At 39.8% G+C, this 24,803-nt stretch overlaps 1 protein-coding gene across 1 annotated transcript in view; it reads left to right on the top strand.

Moving 5' to 3' along the window:
- The window catches only part of LOC126267487 (beta-mannosidase-like), a 309,954-nt gene that overhangs the window by 198,301 nt on the left and 86,850 nt on the right, over nucleotides 1-24,803 (top strand). Inside the window, exon 9 of the mRNA XM_049972771.1 lies at nucleotides 19,110-19,300. Coding sequence (XP_049828728.1) covers nucleotides 19,110-19,300 — 191 coding nt within the window. The remainder of the gene's footprint in view (nucleotides 1-19,109; nucleotides 19,301-24,803) is intronic.

The raw sequence follows: 24,803 nt of genomic DNA, 5'->3' as shown, positions 1-24,803 counted from the left end.
GACAGGATACAAAGGTGTTTTGTGAGAAATCTCCTGTGCATACTGATTACATTTTTTTTTAATTTTTTGTTTCAGATTTCGTTTTCCTAGTATCCTATCAGTGAACCAAAATCAGTAATGACCCTGTGAAATTATTACATATAATATACCTACAAATTGATAAACCCAGATATTTTTATTAGTTGCCTTATTCCAACTGTTAGTCAATGATGTAGTTATAGGATACCACATGTTTCCATTGAAATGCACAATTTTATATTTCTGAACATTTAAAACAATTTGCCAATCTCTTCACCACTACAGAATCATACTAAGGTGTTATTAAATATTTGCACAGGTCTTTTAAGATATCACCTCATTATCAAGAACCAACTTGGCTGCAAAAAGTTTGGGTTACCACTATGACCATCTATCAGGCATGTAGCAGCTAATGAAATATTAAATTAGTCTTCATGTTTTGTCGATTGTTATCATGATAAAGAGCCTACAGAAATGTGGAACAAGTCAAGTTGCTTGTTAGCAAAATGAAAGTGCATTAATAATGTTCTATTTCAATAGCTACATACCGACACTGATATTTGTCACAGAACAAGAGTTATTAAAATAAAGTAATAATATAAACTGGTTTACTGTTGCTATTGCTGCTTGCTAAGGAGTTAAAAAATTCTTCAGTCTGTGAACCTAGATAGTCAGATAATTAGTGGGAGAAATGGCTAGTGAAGCATAAAAATGTATTTTTGTAGTGATTCTCAGTTTCTTTCTTTATGTGAGATGGGTCTTTTATAAGACTTGTACACCAGATTAAAGAGGCCCACTCTGAAACCTAGGCAAAAAGTCCAATTATAAATGTGAATTGTTTTTCTGTTTTATCAGCAGTTATATCATTCACAGTTCATCTGAAAGTGATTTCTGTTACTAGGAAAAATCAATACAATTAAGAACTAAATAATCTCTTTTAGTTGAAAATAGACTGTGATTGTCATTGGTAGTATTAATGGCTTGGATATGATCAGTATCTATTTATGCATGTGTGTTTTATTTCTCAAAATGTTTCTTGAATATTTTTCATCAGAACATTGTGTTATCTACTTTGTAGTACACTTTCATGCTGCTGAAGTGCCACAATTACCTTTCTCAGTTTGAATTAGTGACAGTTGCAAACAATCAGTAATGCTTCAGTCCATGAAGAGCAGCATAGCAGTAGGATCTAGTGACCTCTTGGATCACTGGTATATTTCTTAATGTATAGCTAAATACAGGTAAATATGGGTAGGGACTGTGTGTGGATGCAGAAGGGACTGGTGTTTGTCCAGAAACATTTGATAGTTGCAAAGGCCACATCTGATAGACTACAGGCTGCTGCCTGGAGCTTAAGTGACAATGAGGCATCTATAATGAATGTTGTGATAACTCTGCTGCCTCTAGCTTCACCTGGAATGTGTAAAATAGCAATGTCTTTCAATATTCCTGAGCTGGCCAGTTCACATTTGCTTGAAAATGAATAACTAACTGTGGTAAGGGATTGAATCTCTGATTGAAAAGCAAATTTAGGTGCTGGCTGTGTGGCATCCCCCTCACACCTTAACAATAGGTTTAAGGTCTTGACCATTTCTGAGAGTACATATGAACTAGCATGTGATGTATCATCTGCTGGGACTGTGATTGATCTCCCTGAAAGGTCCAGACAAGCACCAATGATGGATATGCTGTTACTGTGACCTTCAATGTTCGGTGGGTGATGAAGCCATTAAGGAAAGCAGTGCAAGTTAGGAAGAAAGGCCATTGTCCAACTGGATTGTTTGCTGGGGCAGTGCTTGAGTCCAGTGGGTGCAGCTAACTGCAGATTGTGGCTCATGTCAACAATAATTATGTCTGCCACCTGGGTTTAAAGACCATCCTTCATTTGTAAAGGGAGTTGTCTGTATTAGTGAAGACAGATACCAATAATAAAGTGCACTGTTACAAGGGATATGTCATTGAACAGTCACATAGGCTCAACGTATGTAAAGAATTGGGTTCAGTAGTAGATATTAGGAAAATGCAATCAGTCTGTAAAGAAGATTCCTTCAAAACACTCATTCAGATCCTAGAATATTGCTCAAGTGTGTGGTGTCAGTACTAAATACAACTAACAGGGGCCATTATTGGTTTGTTTGATCCATTGGAGAGAATCATGGAGATAACAGAAATTCTGAATTGGCAGACACTGTACACTTGAAGAGAAACACAGACTGTCCTGTGAAAGAATACTTACACTGTTTCAAGAACAAACTTTAAGTGAAGAATATACTACAACCTCCCACCTATTATGCTTAAAGTGATTGAGAAGACAAAATTAAACTAATTATAATGCATGTGAAAGTGTTTAAGAATGTGTTCTTCTTGCACTCCACATCCTAATGGAATGAGAGTAGGACTGGTACAGTGGAAAGTAACCTTCTCTTCACAATGGTTTCCAGAGTATCACTAAATATATAAATGTGACCATAGAGTTGGAGGCTGACCCAGCACTTTGCTGCATTTTTCCCAGAACTCATTGCAGACTTTTGGTTTAAAGATGAAGGGGAGATTAAACCAGGAGCACAGATGATTTGGTGATGATCTTGAATGCAGTTTTATTTATCTTTGCTATTGCTTAGAGCATTGTAGGACCTCCTTTAATATATCAGGCAGACACTACACACAGGAACAAACACTGCAGTAACAGTATATGTATGACATGCACATATTGATTTTTTACAATGTAGGTGCCCCTCCACATTCTGATAAAAATTAAAAGTTGATTTTGAAGAGGAAGAATGTTGGCTCCATTAACTACAAATGTTGTGCTGAAAGCAGATAAGTTCATCACCTCATATTTTGCTACCATAAATTGAAGACCTATAACAACTAAAGTTCAATATAGAATAATAGGTTTCACAGGGGACCAGCTAATTTGACTAATTCCAAACCTTGGTCGTGTATCAAATGAAGAAGTTATGGTGCAATATTTAAATTTGATTAAATGACTGATTTCAAAAGTAGTGTTCATTCAACCAATTCTACACAAAAGAAATATTATGTTTTACACATACAACTATAATGCAAATGCATCAGGTATCTCAGTAGTAACAAAATACTATATTATCCATAACTTCAGAAATATTAAAGCCTCTCAGAATCTAAGTTCAGTTTTGGAATCACCATGAAAATTCCTTTGAGATGAAACATTTTATACATCATTTCAGTCATTTTAAAGTTTGTAAAAATGACATTTCTTTTATTTTGCTAAGACATCGTTAGCCATACCCACACCCTGCTATCGAATCACCACATTGTGTACTGTGATTTGTCACTCCACACAATGCTTTTCCACTGTTCAGTCATCCAATGTTTACACTCCTTACACCAAGCAAGGCATCGTTTAGCATTTACCAGCATGATGCGTGGCTCATGAGCAGCCGCTCAATCATGAAATCCATTTTTCTCTCCTCCCGCCTAACTGTCACAGTACTTGCAGTGGATCCTGACGCAGCTAGTACTTCCTGTGTAATGGCCTGGATAGATGTCTTCCTACTGCTCATTATGACCCTCTTCAACTGTTGGCAGTCTCTGTCAGTCAACAGATGAGGTCAGCCTGTATGCTTTCGTGCTGTGTGTGTCCCTTCACGTTTCCACTTCACTGTCACTTCAGAAACAGTGGACCTAGGGATGTTTAGGAGTGTGGAAATCTTGTGTGCAGATGTATGACACAAGTGACACCCAATCACCTGACCACGTTCGAAGTCCGTGTGTTCTGCAGAGTGCCCCATTCTGCCCTCTCACAATTTTTAATGACTACTCAGGTCGCTGATATGAAGTACCTGACAGCAGGTGCCAGCACAATGCACCTAATATGAAAAACTTGTGTTTCTGAGGGTGTCCAGATACTTTTGATCACTTAGCGTAGATTTTTAAGAACTGCCACAATGTGGTTCAGCGTGAGTTGATGTTGAGGTGTGGAGAAAATCCGAAAAAGTTTTGAGTCAGGAAATGGGGATCAAAGTCAGCTTTTCAGCCATTTAGTGACTACACTTGCACCAACTCAGGACGTCAGAGTGAATAAACGCACAGAATATTCTTGTTCCCAAGAAGACTTGTCAAACAGTTGCCCATAACTATGGGTCTAAATTGACGGTTTCAATCTATTGCAGAATTATGGTACATGTTTTAGAAGCTCAACTGTAAGAATTAACATGGATCCCACAAAGCAGGTGTATGAAATCCACCTAACACTAGTTGTCACCAAAACCCAGAAAATGCTGTCATCTGATTGATACCATTTTCTGTGCCTTCCAGGGAGAATTTGATACATTGTCAAGCTGTTGCCTAGTTAGTAAGATATGAGCATATGGAATATCAGACTGGATTGAAGATTTCCAATCAGATAGAACAAAGCATGTTGTTCATAATGGAAAGAAATCATATGATGTAAAGGTATCTTTAGGTGCACCCTAAGAGTGTCTTTATACTGTTAGTGTTCCTAGTACACATAGATGATCGATTGGATAATCGTAGAAGCTCCACAAAGTTGTTCACAAGTGAAGTTGTATTATTTATAGGAGTCATGATGATAAGTAATAGGAGCAAAATGCAGGAGAATTTGCAGAACAATTATGGGAAACAGTCACATCCATATCTGAAAGTATGCATACAGAGCAGTTTAAAATGAAATGACCACCTGAAACTGAATTACGTAGGCATACATTAGTTTGAGATTTATCATAAGAATCTCATGAAATGTAATTCATGTATGGAGGAAGTAGCTTACTGGAACCCTTATTAACCCATTACTGAAGTATTTGTCCTCTGTCTGGGACCATTTCCAGGTTCTATTGATTGAGGAAATAGTGAAGATCCAAAGAAGAGTAGTATGTTTCATTCTGGGGTCCATGAGTAATGATGAAAGCATCAAGGAGATGCTCTTTCTATTATTGGGACAGAAGCTATAAGAGGGGTGATGTGAATCACACAGAAGTTTACCATCAATGTATATTACTAGAAGAGTTAACCACTATATTGCTTCTGCCCACACATGCCTCACAGAAAGATTCTGAATATAAAATTAGAGAGATCTGGGCTCATACAGAGGCTTACCAACAGCTGTGACTGTAACAGGAAAGTGAGTAGTTGTGATAGTGTAACTTCACAAAGCATCATCTGCGTCACACCTTCAGGTTGTTTGCAGACTATATGCAGATTTGGATATTATACAATACTCAGTTACTGCTCTTTTATTTTGTTTATTTTAGGTGCCATTGACCATATAGCATAGTGTTTTAAGATTGGTGTTTACATCCTTGGTACATTGGTTTTTATACTTAGGCTGTGGTCTAATGATTATTTTTACCACTGGCATTTTGTATCCTACTGCTGAAGAATTTCTTAGAGGCAATCCAAATGCAGAATTATTTCTATAATTTGCAATGATTTAAAAGTGAATTAATGTACATAGTATTTGCTCAGGTAACTGGAACAGTTTAGTAGTGGGAATGTCATACAATTGTAATGTTTGCTGATAACATGAGCATACTGATCAGTTGCTGAAAATCAGCCAAGTCACAAGGCAGATTACAGATGATGTTTAGAAGTGGTCCACAATAGTTTGTATCCAAATGCATTAATTCCTTGGTTGTTGTCCCTAGCAATAAAAATCTATATGAATTGAACTGTGAAAGACACAACTACAATACAAATAAAGTTATTGATATGTAGAATCTGTCTGCTTGCCTATACTTTAGAGTGAGGTTCTGCATTCTGGTGCAAAGGTTGAAACAATAAGCACTCTGACACAAATTTTTAAAAAAATGAATATATCTATAAATAAAAACAAGAATTAAAAACATACATTAATAACTACTAATTTTGTAGAGTATCTCATTATCTAAATTTCATGATTGTGGATTCCTTTAGCTACATGGTGAATAGCAGTGCTCAGTAACTGATTAACTCATTCATTCATTGTGAACAATTATTTATTCTTACAGCACGTTGACAAATATTGGTCTGTCATAAATAACCCCATTTTTCTCATCTTTTTCTTGTGCCTTTGTCTGCATCTGCACATGGTTAGCATGGTTATTAATCGATTTGGCATGGTTAATTGACAGGGTGGCTGGATGCCCTTCTTGTTGCCACCCTGGGATAGTATGCATGTACTGTAATTGTCTGCATATTGTGTGATTCATGTGAAAGTGTGTGAATGTTTTCCAAATTATGTAACTGAGAAGTTACTTGTTTACTAGCCTGATATTCACATAGTTGGATGTGAGAAACCACCTAAAAAGCACATCCAGGTCATCCAGCACACCATCCCTTATTCTTAATCTGCTGGGCGGATTTGATCAAGGGCTAGTGCACATCCCTATCCTGGAAGTGGTGCTGTAAGACACTCGGCCATCTGGGTGGGTTCCATGATAAGTAAAATGTGGTAATGTAGACAGTAAGCCAGTAATGGGAGATAAAACGCATCTACTGTATGTAAATGTACAGACATCACTCTTTTTCAAACTTGCATTTTTCTGTTAATCTTACTATGTGTAGTTTACCTTGATCAACCACAAATGGTTTGAAGCACCTTAAGGGTAGACAGTCATTAACATAGTTTCTTGCATCAACTGTGCTTTGTTAATATATATCTTGACTCATTCAATATTCCTAAATTTTCTCCTTCATGTTGAGACAGAAGAAATATAATAAGTGAATATGTTTTTGTGCATGTAGTTAGATGTTTAACTACAATCTTTTTAATGTAAATAGAGTAAAATTGAATTTCATTTATTAATATCACATGAGAAGACACCTGTTGTTGATAGCCAATAGCCAATATTGGATACAAATAACAAACTGAGACTCCAGAAATTCTAACGAAATTAAAAGAATATATTACTAGTTATTTTCTATAAACCTCTGTTAACAGTCTGAGAAAGTACATTAAATACATCTCAGTTACACAGAAAATATAAATTTCATTTTTTATTTACCTCTATATGATTATTCTGTAATTCACAATTTAGTGTTGGGCAGAGTGTTCATTGAGTAACCTTCAAGTCACTTCTCTACAGTTCCACCCTCAAACAGCATCTAGGAAAAAAAACAATTAAATCTTTCACACAAGCTCTGATTTCTCTTATTTTATTATGATGGTTATTTCTCCCCATGTAGGTGGTTGCTAACAAAATATTTTCACACACTAGGGAGAAAGTTGGTGATTGAAAATTTCATGTGAAGATCCTGCTGCAGCAAAAATAAATTTGTTTGTGATGGGCGGAGTGTGTGCAGACAATAGGTTACCATAGGTTGAGGCCTGGATGCAGCAAAGAGTGTGTTGTAAAGATATCATCAGCCCAGTTCAGAAAAGCTGGTGATGGAAGGGAGGATCCAGATGGCTCGAGTAGTGAAGCAGCTATTGAAATCAAGCACATTGTGTCAACTGCATCTTGTGTAAGAGAGTAGTCTACTTTGCTCTTGGCCATAGTTTGGCTATGGCCGTTCACCCTGACAGAAAGCTTGTTGGTAGGCATACCAATATAAAAGCTGTGAAATGATTGCAGCAGAGCTGGTATACAACATGGCTACTTTCACAGGTGGCCCAGCTTATGATGGGGTAAGATTAGACTGTCGTAGGAATGGAGTTGGAGGTGCTGAATGGGTAGACTGGGCACAACTTGCACCTGTTTCTTCCACAGGGATCACATCCCTGTGGCAAGTGGTTGGGACAGGGAGTGGCGTAGCGATGGATTATTATGTTGTGGAGGTTGGGTGGGGAACAGAACACCACTTTATGAGGGACAGGAAGGATATTGGGTAAGATGTCCCTCATTTCAGGGTATGATGATAGGTAATCAAAGCCCTGACAAAGGATGTGGTTCAGTTCATCCAGTCTGGAGTGGTACTGGGTACAAAGGAGCCACGCCTTTGTAACTAGTTCTTGGGTGTAGTGGGAAAATTGGGACTATGTGGGGAAATAGCACAGGAGATCTCTTTGCGGACAAGGTCTGGGAAATAGTGACTGTCTTTGAAGGCCTTGGTGAGACTCTCAGCATACTAGGTAAGGGAGTTCTTGTCACTGCAGATGTGCCGACCCCAAGTAGCCAGGCTGTATGGGAGGGATTGTTTGGTATGGAAATGATGACAGCTGTTGACATGCTGGAACTGTTGGTGGTTTATGGGCTTAATGTGGACAAAGATGTGGATGGATCGATCCATTAGGGAGGGAAAAGTCAACATTCAGGAAAGTGGCATGCTGGCTGAGGATCGGGTGAAGTGGAGGTTGTGAAGGAATGAGGATAGGGTGTGTTGGCCCTGAACCCAGATCATGGAGATATCATCAATAAACCTGAACCAGACGATGGGTTTGGCATTTTGGGAGGCTGTGAAAGTCTCCTCTAGAAGGCCCATAAACAGGGTTCCATGCAGGTGCTCATGTCTGTGTCGTGGATTTGTTTATGTACCTTCCTGCAAAGAAGAAGCAGTTGTGAGTTAGGATAAAGTTAGTAAGATGTATGAGGGATGAGGAGGGTGTTTGGAATCTGAAGGACATTGGGAATGATAGTGTTCAAAAGCAGTAAGACCATGGACATGAGGGATGTTGGTGCATATGGAAGTGTCATGAAGTGGGTGATAGGTAGGTATCATGGAGGAGAACTGGTGAAGGAAGAGGCTGGTATCTTTGATGTGGGAGGCTAGATTATAGGAATTTGGTTGAAGGTTTCCAGAATGAGGTGATTGTCAATGAAGGAATAAATTTTTTCAGTGGGGGCACAATAACCAGCTATAGTGGGACATCCAGGATTGTTGGGTTTGTGGGTTCTGGTGGACATGTAGAAGAAGGGGGTGTAGGTGCCACAGAGGTAAGGAGGGAAATGGCTTCAGGAGAGAGGTTCTGGGGAACACTTAAGGATTTAAAGCAGGAATTAGAGTTTATGTTGGACTTCTGGGATGCATAACTTTGGTAGAGTTTATAGATGGAAGAGTCAGGTAATTGGCAGAAGCCTTCCACAGGTATTATGAGGAAATGACCAGGGCAAGATGGTGTGGCCAAGTTGGAGATAAGCACATTGTGTGGGAAGGGGGGGGGGGGGGGTCATGGTTGAATGGTGATATGAACTGGGAGAAGCAGGGTTCAATGGGGGTATTAGGTTCAAGGGATTGGTGACAATAAGGTGATTCCATTGCAGGGAGTAGGAGAAGGACAATAGATCTTTGACAAGTCCAGCATGGTTAAATTTGGGTGCAGGGCTTAAGGTGAGGCCTTTGTATAGGACTGAAAGTTTGTGAGGCTGTGGAAAAGGTAATAAAGTCCAACAACAGCGTTACAGGTATGATTTGTCTATGGCTTTTTAAGAGTTTGGGTAGGGGGTTTTGGTGGTTGTGACAGGTTGAAAAGGTGAGCTAGGCAGAATACAGGTCCTATGAGGGATTGATGAGGAGAAACACTTTGGCTAGGATAGGTGTTGGATAGTGGTGCCCTGATGGGGCAGTGGGATGCCATCAGAGTGGATAACTTATGGAGATGGTACCTGGAATACTGCTCCAGTTGCTGGTGAGCAAGGGATTTAGTTTCAAAGATGTAGTGTATGTAGCAGGGATTTCCCAGTAACATGTTTTTAGGTTTGTGAGGGCCACAGACTGGCAAACTCTGGAAAGGTGCCGGCCGTGGTGGTCTCGCGGTTCTAGGCGTGCAGTCTGGAACTGTATGACTGCTACGGTCACAGGTTCGAATCCTGCCTCGGGCATGGATGTGTGTGATGTCCTTAGGTTAGTCAGGTTTAAGTAGTTCTAAGTTCTAGGGGACTGATTACCACAGCAGTTGAGTCCCATAGTACTCAGAGCCATCTGAAAAGGTGAAGGTTATTGTGAAAGGAGAGGTTGGATCCAAGGAAAGGAACTTCAATGGTCAGGCCACTGGGGGTTTCCATTCAAGAAAAAGGATGTGGGACTGGGTTTTAGCCAGGGAAAAGGATACTTTTCTGAACTGGTGCAGAAAGATGGACCAGGGGTTTATTGTGACAAAGCTTGCATAGTGGAAATGATGTGGAAATTGACTTAAGAAGGTGCTAGATGGCTGTGATGGGGGCTGCATACAGAAAAGATGTGTACAAAATATGGAAAGACATGCAAAAACACGTACAGGCACATAAAAGTATCCATAAATACATAAAAATATGCAAAAATGCTTGAAACTATGTACAAATATGCTAAATACCTTGCAGAAATGTGGGAGAAAATAAATGGATGAGGTATGGGTATGCATGTGTTATGTTTTAGCATTTTACTTTGGACACCTACCTTTCGCCACATAAAATTATGTCCCTCTCTTCCCTTTCCCAAAACATACATACTCCCATATCTCATCTGTTCCTACTGTGGCTATTGGCAGTCTAGTCCCTGCATGCTCTGCCAGACAGCACTCTTCTCTCTCCCCACCCCTATCCTGCTATCCCTCACTCCAGATTGCTTATTCCTTTCTATGTGACAGTTTTATTCTGTTATGAGTTGGTAGGCGTGACAGTCCTGTGTGCATGAGTTTCCTTTTGTTTGATTTAGATATCACTTCTGTTTTTCTCAATGACTTTCCTTCATTTATCATGAACTGTGACCTTTATGATGGGAAATCAGAAAGCCAGTCACACAAACAACACAATACTCTATAGGTAAGAAGTTTGATTAGATGTCGTTGTGAGGCAAGGTGTCAAAAGCCTTCTGGAAATCTAAAAATATGGAAGCAATTTGATGTCTCCTGTTCAAAGCACTTATTACTTCATGAGAGTAAAGAGCTAGAAGTGTTTCACAAGAATGATATTTTCTGAACTGGCTATTTATCAATCAGCAATTTTCTTTGAGATAACTGACAGTGTTCAAGCACAGGATATGTTCCAAAATCCTACTGCAAAGTGACATTAGTGATATGGATCTCTAAATCAGTTGATCACTCCCATTTAATTTCTTGATTATTGGTGTGAATCTGTGCAACTTTCCATTCTTCAGGTACAGATCATTTTATGATTATATGGTTGTATATGATTTCTGAGTATGAAGCTGTTGTATCAGCATATTCTGAAAGGAAAATGTTTGGTATACAATCTGAATTGGAGGCCTTGCCTTTATTGTTTTAAGCTGCTTTGTTACAAATGGTTTAAATGGCTCTGAGCACTATGGGACTCAACTGCTGTGGTCATTAGTCCCCTAGAACTTAGAACTACTTAAACCTAACTAACCTAAGGACATCACACACATCCATGCCCGAGGCAGGATTCGAACCTGCAACCGTAGTAGTCGCACGGTTCCGGACTGTGCGCCTAGAACCGCAAGACCACCGCGGCCGGGTGCTTTGTTACACCAAGCATATCTATTTCTAAGTTGCTTATGTTGGCAGTTGTTCTTGATTCGGAGTCTGGAATATTTACTTCATCTTTTTTGTGAAGGAATTTCAGAAAACCATGCTTAGTACTTGCTGTAGCGGCAGTGTCATCAGTAACACCACCCTTGTTTTCATACAGTGATGGTATAACTGTGGCTCTGGCTCTGAGCACTATGAGAATTAACTTCTAAGGTCATCAGTCTCGTAGAACTTAGAACTACTTAAACCTAACTAACCAAAGGACAGCACACACATCCATGCCCAGGGCAGGATTCGAATCTACGACCGTAGCAGTCGCCCGGTTCCAGACTGTAGCGCCTAGAAACTCTTGGCCTCCCCGGCCGACTGGTATAATTGTGCGTTGCCATTGGTGTACTTTACATATGATCCGAATCTCTTTGAATTTTCAGGGAGATTTCAAGAGACAGTTTCATTCTGGACATTGAAGTTTGTGCTAAATTTTGTGTTCTATAAAACTTTACTGATCTTGGGGATTTTGCATTCTTTTAAATGTGGCAAGCTTTTTCATTGCTTCTGCAACAGTCATCTGACCTGTTTTGTGTACCAATTTATTTGGTACATGTCTCTCAATTGCTGTTGGTGCTATTTCTTTCAGTTGTGACCTATGCTTACATAGTCAGGTTGGAAGGAGTGGAGACTGGCTCTTAAGAAGATATCAAGTGAATTTTTATCTGCTTTTTTAAATAGATGTATTTTCCATTTATTTTTGTGCCTTTGAATGTTGCAGTATTCAGGCTAGCTACAACAACCTTGTAGCCACTAATTCCTGTACCTGTCATGATGCTCCCCATTTGTCCAAGATTATTTGTTGCTAAGATGTCAAGCATGTTTTCACAACCATTTACACTTTGAGTGGTTTCCTGGGCTAATTATTCAAAATAATTTTCTGAGAAAGCATGTAGTATGAATTCAGATTATGTTTTATGCCTACCACTGACTGTAAACATATACTTTTGCCAACATATCAAGCGTATATTGAAGTAAGCATCAACTACAATTGTATGAGAGGCATACCTGTTTGAAAAGAGAGACTCTAATTCAGCAACTGCATCATCCAAATCAGGGAGTCGGTAAACAGAGTCAGTTATTAATTTATTCTGTTTGCCATGTATAACTTCTACCCATACCAACCCACTATAACTATCTACTTCAATTTCACTACAAGGTAAAATACTTCTGGCAGAAATAAACACTCCATCACCAACTATATTTAATCTATCCTTTCTGAACACAGCTCTAGGTCCTTTGTAAAAGATTGAGCTGAACTTATTTCTGGTTTTAGCCAGATTTCTGTTCCTATAATGATATGAGATTCAAATTTTTCTATTATTGGTTGGAGCTCTGGTTCTTTCCCAACATAGATATGACAGTTTACAACAAAAGTATTGATTGTTGCTATTTCCACCTTCTTTCATTGTTTGTCCTGCCCCTTTGAAATTGAAGCCCTTTCTGCACTTTCCAGAGATGGTCAAATCTAAAGAAAACTGCCCTGTCACCTCCACACAGCCCCTGCTACCAATGTAACCACTTTCTGTGTGTAGTGAACCCCTGAGCTGTTTAGTGAAACCCAGAAAACCACCACCAAGTGGTGCAAGTCAAGAAATCTGCAACCTACATTGTCACAGAACTGCATGAGTCTCTGATTCAGACCCACCCCCCAGTTCTGTACCACAGTCTGTTCTGTCAACAATGCCACAAATGGTGAACCCCTGCTTCATCTTGCAAGCAAGACTGGTTGTCTTTACCACTTCAGTTAGCGAACCTAAACCAGAGAGGGTCCAAAGTGACACACATTGTTAGTACCAACAGGAGCCACCACCAGCAGTTGGCTGCACCGTATGCAATCAGTACACATGTCAATCAGTAGGTTGTTATAGACTGCCAGTAGGATTTGAACAAAAGATAAAGTATTTGATTATCTGTTACTTGCACAGCAAAATTTTTAAATTTCATTCTTTTTCAGTTATTGAAGTGTGGAAAGTGCATTTGAGTAATAGCTTAAATCTTAACTAGGCACAATCCAATTCAAGTCATTATATCATTGTCTCCCTCAACCTTTGAAATGACTTAATCATCCACAGCTTACATGAATTTGTAACTACAATTTATTATGTCATGTTTCCTATATAAAAGATGTGCAGGAAGCAATAAGTTACATGAGAAATCGTAGCACTGACTGGATTTTGTAAAGAGAGACCTTGTGAAACACAGCCCACCTCAGGAAAACATGCAGCAATACAGCTCACTCTGTTTGTCCATGAACTCCAGAGCACCATAGACAAAGGTGCCTTGGATAATGTCATGTTCCTGAGCTTCTGGAAGGCATTCAGTGCAGTTCCATGTTGTCAAAATACAAGCTTTCAGAGAATCTGGACAAATTTATGACTGGATTTAGAACTTTCTAGGAGAAACATTATTATTAATTATGTTAAACAGAAATATGAAAAAAAATATTTCTGGAGTACCCAAGGGACTGTTATAGGATCATTACAAGGAGCTCCTTGTCCAGGCTGTGAAGGCCCAAAGGACATCTACCTGCTGCCATGTCTTCATCTGCCTTTCAGCACGATGTGGAAGCAGTATAGAGGGGGATGTTGCAAGTAGCTTCTCAACTGACATCATGGGGCTGAGTGCACCCCGTATAAGTCCTGCCACTAAGGTAAAATATATGCCAGTAGAGGAAATCAAACCTAAGTCCTCCACTTGACAGCTGTCTACAATGACTGCTTATCTATGGAGGCATACTATAGGGCCTCTGCTGTTTAAACAATATACACAAATAATCTAGTGGATAACATCAGAAGTTCCATGTTGCTTTTTGCAAATGGTAATGTTATATGTAGGAATGTTGCAACACCATACATCTGTAGCAAGATGCAGAAAGACTTTCTGAGAATTGATTGTTTTTACATTGGATGGCTGTTGACTCTGATATTAAATAGTGTAACAACAAAAATAAATGTGAGTAATTGAAGGGATCCAGTGCTATTTCATTAAAGTACTGATAATAATGCTTTGGAAAGAGTAAAAACTATATAGTACCACCTAGAAGTAATCATCTGAAGTGGTGTAAAGTGGAACAAAGTCATAAAAATAATTGTAGGCCAAGCAGATGTTATATTGGGATTCATTGGAAGAAATGTGAGGAAATGTAGTTCACCCACAAAAGAAGTGTCTTAGAAAGCACTTGTTCAACCACTTCTTGAGTATTGTTCATCAGTCTGGGACCCTTACCAAGTAGGGTTAACAAAAGACAGAAGGAATATCAAATGAAGAGTGGTACATTACATCATAGGACCATTTATTAAGTGTGAGAGTATCATGGAGGTGCTCAACAAACTCCAGTATCAGTCACTACAAAAGAGGCATTGTGTATGCTGGAGAGGGTTATTGTTGAAATTATGAGAGCATGCATTTGAAGAAGAGTGTGCAACATATTGAATCCTCTGTCCAATGTATTGATTCTTCCCATATATATCTTGTGAAATGACCAAGACAAGAAAATCAGGTAAATTACAGCTTATACCGAAGTTTACTCGACAGTTGTTAATCCCATGTACAGGTCTCAAGTGTGAAGGGGAATAGGGAAAATGATAGTTGTACCAGAGGTGCCCTTTCCCACATATCTTAATATGATTTGCAGGTTATAGATATAAATGTAGAATTGTACCCAAGATCCCTGGATCTGAAGTCTGAAACTTAGCCACTCAGCCAATGCAATGCATGAAATGGAAATTTAATTTGTGAAATTTATTTAATTTGTTTATTTAATTTATTTAATTTATTTAATTTATTTAATTTATTTAATTTATTTAATTTATTTAATTTGTGAAATTTAATTTGTGAAAAGAATGGCAAGAAGAAAAATGGCTGGTCTGTAAATAACCTCATGATGTGAATTTCTGTTTACTTCCAACACATATATATATACACTCCTGGAAATTGAAATAAGAACACCGTGAATTCATTGTCCCAGGAAGGGGAAACTTTATTGACACATTCCTGAGGTCAGATACATCACATGATCACACTGACAGAACCACAGGCACATAGACACAGGCAACAGAGCATGCACAATGTCGGCACTAGTACAGTGTATATCCACCTTTCGCAGCAATGCAGGCTGCTATTCTCCCATGGAGACGATCGTAGAGATGCTGGATGTAGTCCTGTGGAACGGCTTGCCATGCCATTTCCACCTGGCGCCTCAGTTGGACCAGCGTTCGTGCTGGACGTGCAGACCGCATGAGACGACGCTTCATCCAGTCCGAAACATGCTCAAAGGGGGACAGATCCGGAGATCTTGCTGGCCAGGGTAGTTGACTTACACCTTCTAGAGCACGTTGGGTGGCACGGGATACATGCGGATGTGCATTGTCCTGTTGGAACAGCAAGTTCCCTTGCCGGTCTAGGAATGGTACAACGATGGGTTCGATGACGGTTTGGATATACCGTGCACTATTCAGTGTCCCCTCGACGATCACCAGAGGTGTACGGCCAGTGTAGGAGATCGCTCCCCACACCATGATGCCGGGTGCTGGCCCTGTGTGCCTCGGTCGTATGCAGTCCTGATTGTGGCGCTCACCTGCACGGTGCCAAACACGTATACGACCATCATTGGCACCAAGGCAGAAGCGACTCTCATCGCTGAAGACGACACGTCTCCATTCGTCCCTCCATTCACGCCTGTCGCAACACCACTGGAGCCGGGCTACACGACGTTGGGGCGTGAGCGGAAGACGGCCTAACGGTGTGCGGGACCGTAGCCCAGCTTCATGGAGACGGTTGCGAATGGTCCTCGCCGATACCCCACGAGCAACAGTGTCCCTAATTTGCTGGGAAGTGGCGGTGCGGTCCCCTACGGCACTGCGTAGGATCCTACGGTCTTGGCGTGCATCCGTGCGTCGCTGCGGTCCGGTCCCAGGTCGACGGGCACGTGCACCTTCCGCCGACCACTGGCGACAACATCGATGTACTGTGGAGACCTCACGCCCCACGTGTTGAGCACTTCGGCGGTACGTCCACCCGGCCTCCCGCATGCCCACTATACGCTCTCGCTCAAAGTCCGTCAACTGCACATACGGTTCACGTCCACGCTGTCGCGTCATGCTACCAGTGTTAAAGACTGCGATGGAGCTCCGTATGCCACGGCAAACTGGCTGACACTGACGGCGGCGGTGCACAAATGCTGCGCAGCTAGCGCCATTCGACGGCCAACACCGCGGTTCCTGGTGTGTCCGCTGTGCCGTGTGTGTGATCATTGCTTGTACAGCCCTCTCGCAGTGTCCGGAGTAAGTATGGTGGGTCTGACACACCGGTGTCAATGTGTTCTTTTTTCCATTTCCAGGAGTGTATATATATATATCCATGTGGAAGTTTCTTTCTGTTTGATGAAATAAATACACATGCCACAGTAAAGTATGCCCAAACAGTGGCATCAATATGCAGGCGACACAGGCATGTATTCGTGCATGTAAATGATCATAATGGTGCCAAATGGAATCCTTGTCCCAAGCACCTTGTGCCTTGTGTTTCAATTTGGCTATGGTTCTTCCAGGTACTGGAGAACAAGCAAGTTCCCTCTCCAACATCCAGAAAGTGTTCAGTCAATGAGAGATCTTGTGACCTTGCTGTTCAGGACAGTTATTGTATACCATGAAGACCACATTGTATCAAAGCACCCATATACAGACAGGCAATGTCCTGCTGAAAAAGCACATCTCTGTCTTGTTGAAGAAGTAAGAGTTTCACAACATGTGCAATGTAGCAGGCACTGGTTACTTTATCCTGCAGAAACACATAACGTGGCCACGAGTTGTAACTGATGGCCCCTCATATCATGAAGCCTGGAATGGAACCTATGAGTCATGATACACTTCAGAATAGGCCTGTCTGTGCTGTACATGTTTACTTTATCCTCATGTACAGAACCTACTCTCATCACTGAAGACAATGGAGTGCCACTCTCAACTCCTTAACAGCACCCGAGTTGTCATGTTCGGTAGTGTTGTGGGTGTCAGTGGTAGCCTGGCCAGAGGCACATGTTTTCTTAGTCCTGCTGCAAGCAGATGGTTTTCAGTCATCCTCAGTGACACATCATGTACAACACGTGCAAGATTTCTGCCCCAGATGGTGCTTGGTCAGCCTCTATTACTCTCACAATACATTGATCTAGATGTACATATGTACTTCAGGGACATCCAGAACCTGGTTTACGGGCATGGGAATGTTCCATAGACCTCTGCTGAAAACAGTGGCATACCACCGATACATTGCACTCACTATGTTCAGCAACCTGTCAATACATGTATTCAGCTTTCTGCAGGCCCATAATGGAACCCTGTTCAAATTACTGAAGTTGTTCAACAAGAGTATGTACTTATTGGCATGACATGGTTGCATCTTAGAATGAATGCTGCAGACACTGTTTACCTCTCCACTCAGCCCAATTACTGCCTGCAGAGTCAAAACAGAGGGTGCACAGACAGGCTTCAGAGTGCCACCTGATCGCTGATGATCATGACAAATAAATCAATAACACTACAACCCTTCAGTATGCACATATTATACCCTAGTGACACTGAACTCAGTCCTTGAGTGTGCTGCTTTTTTGCTGGCACTGTATAGAAGTATAAACCACTGTCCTAACTTTTGAAACTATTAGTTCCGTTCTCAGAGAAGGATAAGCTATACTTTGGAGAAGGTTATGTCTTTATACATGGTATTACAAAACTTTGAGGGGTAGTAGAGAGTGTCATGAGGAGCAAATTGTAGATAGGAGCCCATGTCCAGAAACGTCATGCAATGATGCTAACAAACCACAGGTGGAATGTCTCGCAATGTTGTTTGTAATTCAGTGATCCCAACTAATTGCCATGATTGCCATTGGACAAGATAGAGCTAGTTGCTGCACAGACAGGTCTTGTCTGTTATCAATGTGATGCTCTGTTGTCTTGGTGGATGATGGTTTCGGACACAGATTTCCATCTGCAGCCTACTTTTCCTTTGCACACTGAAAAAAAACTGAAGATTTTAAGAGTCCAAGATAAAAATAGACTGCAGATGGAAACCTGTGTTCAAAACCATCTTCAACCAAAATAACAGAGTATTCATTCATAGCAGACAAGGCCTTTCTATGCAGCAGCTAGCTCCATTTTCTCTACTAGTGGTTGTGGCAATCAGTCATGATCACTGAATTACAAATAACATTGCAAGACATTCTGCTGACATACTGGCTTAATGGCAGGTGCTAGTATCTTTAACTTCAACACTCTGTAGCATCATTTGATGATGTTTCTGGACAGGAGTTCCTGTCCTCAGTTTATTCCTCAAGACAGCCTCTACAACCTCTTGGAGTTCAATGGTATCATTTTGTAGCACCCTGTATATTGGCAGAAGTTTAATGATAGATTGATAGTTAATTGTGCTGCATCCTATCAATGTGCATTCTGGCTTGCTACACATCTCTGAGACTGTGCTTTCGTGATAAGATCTACAGAACATGGTGTATTATTGAATCAATCATTCAAAAAATTATTTCCATGTATTACCAGGTTTGAACCACAGAACTCAGAGGTGCACATTTGTGTTGCAGTCTGTGGAGCTTGAAGAAGAGCTACATACTTAACAACAGAATTTGTAATATACTGCATATTTTTACATTTTTAAATTTTCAGATACTCACTAGGGAATTTATTTTTTATTTCAGGTATGGCACAGGGTCAAACTTTAGCCTTTACTACTCTGACTATGTTAAACTTTATGTTGATACAATTGGTGAAGTAGTACAAGCATTAGACACAACCAGACCATTTGTTTTCTCAAGTCCATCCAATGGCCTTAAATCCATACAAGAGGGATATGTTTCTCAGACACCAGGGAATTCCTTGTATGGTGATGGTAAGCAAAATAAGATTTGTTCATTATGAAAGCTTATATTTTCTTTTACACAGGCTGGATGTTAACATTTATATGTAAATGAACTGAAAGGCATACTGAAGCAACACTACAAAGCATTAAATGTAAAAGTAATATTATGTTAACTACTTCCAATTAATGAAGTACAAGGAGTACCAAGAATTTTACACAAAAAGAGGTCAGTAATCATGGAAATATGATGTACATTTTATAATCTCATTTTTACCTGTGTGTTGGAGCTGCCCACATTTGAGCACTGTTTGTAACTAAGAAAGTAAAATATAGAAAAGTTGAAATACATGTACAGCTTGCTTCACATACAGGAGAATAATAAGCTCAAAATAATGAGACAAACTGTGACCAAATTTTCATAATCAATAGCTCATTGCTCATTCCTCAGTTCCAATAACCTTCTCTTTGTGCTTTCATGATAAGATCTACAGAACATGGTGTATTATTGAATCAATCATTCAAACAATTATTACCATGTACTACCAGGTAGATGTAGATGTAGATGTTTGTGTCCACCCCTCCTCTTTTCTTATGTGAGTGAGCATTGGTATTAGACTGCAGAGGTGACACTACTGGAATAAGTTACCCAAAAATCTCAGACTCTGCCTGATTTACACTTAGAAATCTCCATCATTGTATTGACATTGAGATAGATCACACAATATTGTCACAAGGAATATTTATCATATATAAGCATATTGTGTAAAGCTGGTGCCTGAACATCTTTCAGAAGCATCTTGAGTGACATGTGGCGCACCTGTTGCTTCAAATGTGGGGTCTTTACTACATCTATATAAAAATTGCTCACTACATACTTCCCACACTGTTTTTGAAGACTTTATCTCCAAAACTGTAATAATTTCTTTCTATGCAGAAATTGTTATTCCATTTACACCACATTTTAGAAATAAATTCTCCATAGTATTTGTGACTTAACATGTAATACATATATCTCTCATTAAGTACATTAACCAGTCATATTAATGTGTTATCTTAATGTTTTCATATACGAGGTCAGTATACATCTCAATAGTTTATCTAGATTTCATTTTAACATTTTTATATTCTTGATGTAATCCTTTCTGGGAAGTCTGTGCATCTTCAGAGCAGGAAGGCAATCTATGGAAAACTTATTACTATATCTGAGCAGCTATTTCCTCTTGCTAAGTTCCCTAGACCATCATCACATGCTGAAAATGCCCATCATCCCTCAGTATTGCTCACCACATTCATAATGAAAATAGAACCAACATACAAAATCTGCTCAATTATACTAGACATTTTATTTTATGTTATTAGTTCCTTACTACATAAATTACTTATGTTGCAATTCTCATTCGTGGTAAGAAGATGTAGTGACATGCCTCAAATACGTTGTTTTTGTGCTTACATGCCTGTACATTTGTTCCGTAATGATACTTGCAGTTAATAATAATATCAAATGAAGGATAAAACTGTGCTATTCACAATCACAATACTAGAAGTAAAAAACATAAATAATCTGTTTAGACTATGCATCCTTAAATAGGGTTCAGCATGGAATTTTGTGGTAAAAACAGGTTACCAATATGTGTTAAGCAAGAAATTGAAAGTCTCCATAGTTTCATAGATGAAGTTATCTTATTAGACACTCCTATAACTTATCATAATATTGGAACCTAGCGGAGTAAATTCTAATTAATTTTAATTTTGCAATTAAATGAGATTTGACTTTGCCAGTACTGTTGTGGCTGTAGAGTTAATTGTAAAGTTACTTAAATATTTCACTTGAAGTGTAAGACATAAACAATAACTGAATATCATAAGAGGAGCAAGTGGTGAGTTTTTTTTAAAAATAACTATTTTATTTATATATGTAAAGTAACTGCTATATTTACCAATGTGAGTGGATTATCACTATTTACAACTTATTGTGAGTATGCTTTATAGAAGTTTTCTGTGGTGTCTGCTTCACATAACTTGAACTTATCTTGAATGAAGGCTCTACAAATTGTTGTTGTGATTGTCAGTCCACAGACTGGTTTGATGAAGCACTGCCCTTGTCTGTTGTATGCATGTCTCTTCACCTCTGCATAAATATCACAAGTTGAACCTGCTTACTTAGGTGAGCCTAGGTCTCCTCCAACAATTTATATTTCCCCTCCATCATTCCCGCCCCCCCCCCCCCCCACCCCCTTGTTTCCTTCATTACCAAATTAACTATTGTAATTGAGATGTTTCATTTTTTTCTGGTAAAAGTATAAATTTTAATGCAGGAAAATTAATTATACAACATCGTAACACATATTTTTTAAAAAAATAGTGTCAATATATTTAATATAAATTAAAGCAATTTGTACAAACCTTGCACCTTGGTAGTTCTGCATTGCAAAGAAAAGAAGAAAGAAGTAGATGGTGTAAGTGAAACCATAACAAAGAGTAATCAACTCATGAAATTCCCTGATAGATTAATTATGGGTGCTTTACTGAGGCTTAAATCCAGGCCATTGCTGGCAAGGTATTTTGTAAATTTTGGCCTTCCACAAAAACAAATTGTCCTTCACTGATCCCAGAAGGTCTGCAGTCTTAGATGATGGGTAAAAAAAGATTTTCATTTGAAATTTACACAGGAATCTTGCTATCTTAAGTGTAATTTTGTCAACAAAAAGAAGAAAAGCCAAAGATTTTACTGTCATGTTCTCCTCTTTATCCATTTCTTGGTTTTTGGTTTTAACTTATGGTGCCCTGTTCACCCGCTGGGTAAAATATTTGTTGGTCACCAGCAAATGAGTAGTAGGCTCCTGTTTACCAAATGCCGGACGTCAGCTGCGCAGCGGCAGTTATTAATAGGTAGTGTTCGTGCCTCAGGTTGAAAGTGCAGTCTGTTGGGCTCTGATTGCTGGCAGCCAAGATGGGGCAAGCCTGAGTCCATCCTCTGTATTCATGTTCTTAGGATGTTTAAATATTTCGATGGCCTCTCTGATTTTGCATTTCTTCATAACCGGATGCTTGGCCAACACACAGGCTTTGATGAATTTTATTTCCTTTCCACAATCTTACTGATGTTCTGCCACTGCAGATTTATCGTGTTGCCCTAGATGAATATAGTGCTCGTGTTCCTGAATGCACATTGCAATTGGCCTGCCAGTCTCACTGATGTGTGCCTTTCCACATTCACATTTGATATTGTAAACGCCTGCAGTGTGTGATGCATCAATCTTGTTTTAAGTGGAGCCTAGCACATCCTGGATCCTGTGGCCACTATAGAAGGCAGGCTGCACCCCATCCCAGCGAAGGTGTTTGCCTATTTGGTCAGTAACATTTTTCCCATAAGGTAAGTGCACTGGTGGCTGCAGTTTGTCTATTTCCTGCTTATCATGCTTATTTGTATTCGTCAACAAGGCTGTGTGGATTGACTTATGGCTGTAGCCATTGGCTAGAAACATTGTGCATAGCCTTTTAAGCTTAGGCGTTATGTTTTGAGTATCACTTAGGTGCTGCGCACAGATTTCCAAAGAATGGATGACCAAGTTCTTCTGTGCTGGGTGGTGGTAGGATTGGGTGTGCAGATACCTGTCTGTATTTGTAGGCTTGTGATACTCTCTGTGCCCCAGTGTGCCCTCCATTGTCTTGTATACTTCAATATCTAGAAATTTAATTGCAACATTCTTCTCTTCTTCGAGTTTGAATTGTATTTTCCCATGAATGTTGTTCAAATATTCATGAAACTTGTGTAGTTCTGTTCCACCAGGAGGCCATATAGCAAATGTGTCGTCCATGTATCTGAACCAGCATTGTGAGCATAAAGGAGCTGAACCAAAGGACTGTTGCTTCAAAGGCTTCCATGAATGTCGGCTGCCAGTGGAGATAGGGGAGACCCCATTGCTACGCTGTCTGTCTGCTCATAGTATTTTCCTTGCCATTTGAAGTATATTGAAGTCAGGCACAAGTCAACCAGGTTGCTTATGTCTGGTGTGGCATGCTCCTGAAGGATGAAGATAGTTTCATCCATTGGCCCATTCATAAATAGTGACTTCATGTCAAAGTTGATCATGATTTTCATAGGTAAAACTGTTTCTCACTCTAGGCTTTCTATAAAGTGTGTCGAGTTCTTCTCATAAGAGTCCATCTTGCTAACTAGATGTCTTATTTTGTGGGCTAGATACTTTGCCAAATTGTAACTAGGCAAATTGACCCCATTCATATTGACTTGAAAGGACAACTTTCCTTATGTATCTTTGGAACACTGTAAATTCTGGGAATAAGACCCTTGGCTATGTCAGGGTCAATTCTCGAGTCCTTAATCGAGGTCTGCATCTTTCGAATTATCTTCATTGTAGGGTCCACCCTTAGTTCTCTGTAGATTGGATCATTTAATAATTCTTTTATCTTGTCTTCACACTGCACGGTGCCTAAGATGACAATAGCATTGCCTTTCTCTACTTTTATTATTGTCACATAGAAGAAGGTGTAACTAGATGAATGACAAACACTAACTTCACTTAACAAAGGTTTATTCAGTACTTGCACATACAAGAGTGAACTGCCTCTGGCCAGAACACATACAGTATATATACAGCTACAGAACATTCCAGAACAATGATTTTTGACATTTGTGGATACCTCTATAATGTGCTCGAACCGAGTACAGGAATTAAAATTGTACAGTTCAGATGAGTTTTGAGCTCAACAACTCTGTACAACAGGTAAGTGTCATAACCACTACGCCACAGTGTTACTCAACTTCTTCTGTGGCATTGCTCCCTTCTTAAGTGAACAGCATCTCGGTGTTACATCCTCCTAGTCCAGGAACGAGTCATCTGTCCTGCATACTCTGGCTCCCAATCACTGATAATAGCCCTGGCGGTGATCTTCTTAGAACTCCTTTAACCGCTACACTCTTTGTCACCATTCCGCTTGTTTTCCTGTTGCTGGAGCTCCGAATTTACCTTGGGAGGCAGGATCCTTGTAGGGCTTCATTTGAAGGATGTGGACAGTATCTCTGATCTTCTGTCATCTTGCATCAGGGTAGAAATCTTCAACTTCACAAGTAACATCAGACAACTATCTTACAACCTTATAAGGTCCAAAGTATTGCCTGAGGAGTTTCTCAGAGAGACCAACCCTCTGAACATTGCAGTCTGCAGAGTGGAGCTAACTGCTGAGCTTACTCAGCTCTGGTTAACACCTGGCTGATGTAGTTGTCATCAACATCATCAGGATGCAATGGAAACACAGTGACCATCATTGTAGTCACCTCACACCCACGCACCAGGAAAAATGGCATAAATCCTGTGGTGTCTTGTTTGGCGGTGTTGTAGGCAAATGTCACAAAAGGTAGCATCTCATCCCAGTTGCTCTGCTCAACACTGATGAACATAGATAGCATATCGTCCAAGATCTTATTAAGGTATTCAGTATGCCAGTTAGTTTGCAGATGGTAGGCAGTTGTCATGTAGTGAGAAATGTTGCACCAATGGTTTATCTCTATCAC

This window comes from Schistocerca gregaria, chromosome 4 (assembly GCF_023897955.1).
Source record: "Schistocerca gregaria isolate iqSchGreg1 chromosome 4, iqSchGreg1.2, whole genome shotgun sequence".
In the NCBI taxonomy this organism is placed as follows: Eukaryota; Metazoa; Arthropoda; class Insecta; order Orthoptera; family Acrididae; genus Schistocerca; species Schistocerca gregaria.
Note: the sequence above shows the minus strand (reverse complement) of the source record. Positions and strands in the feature narration are given on the sequence as shown.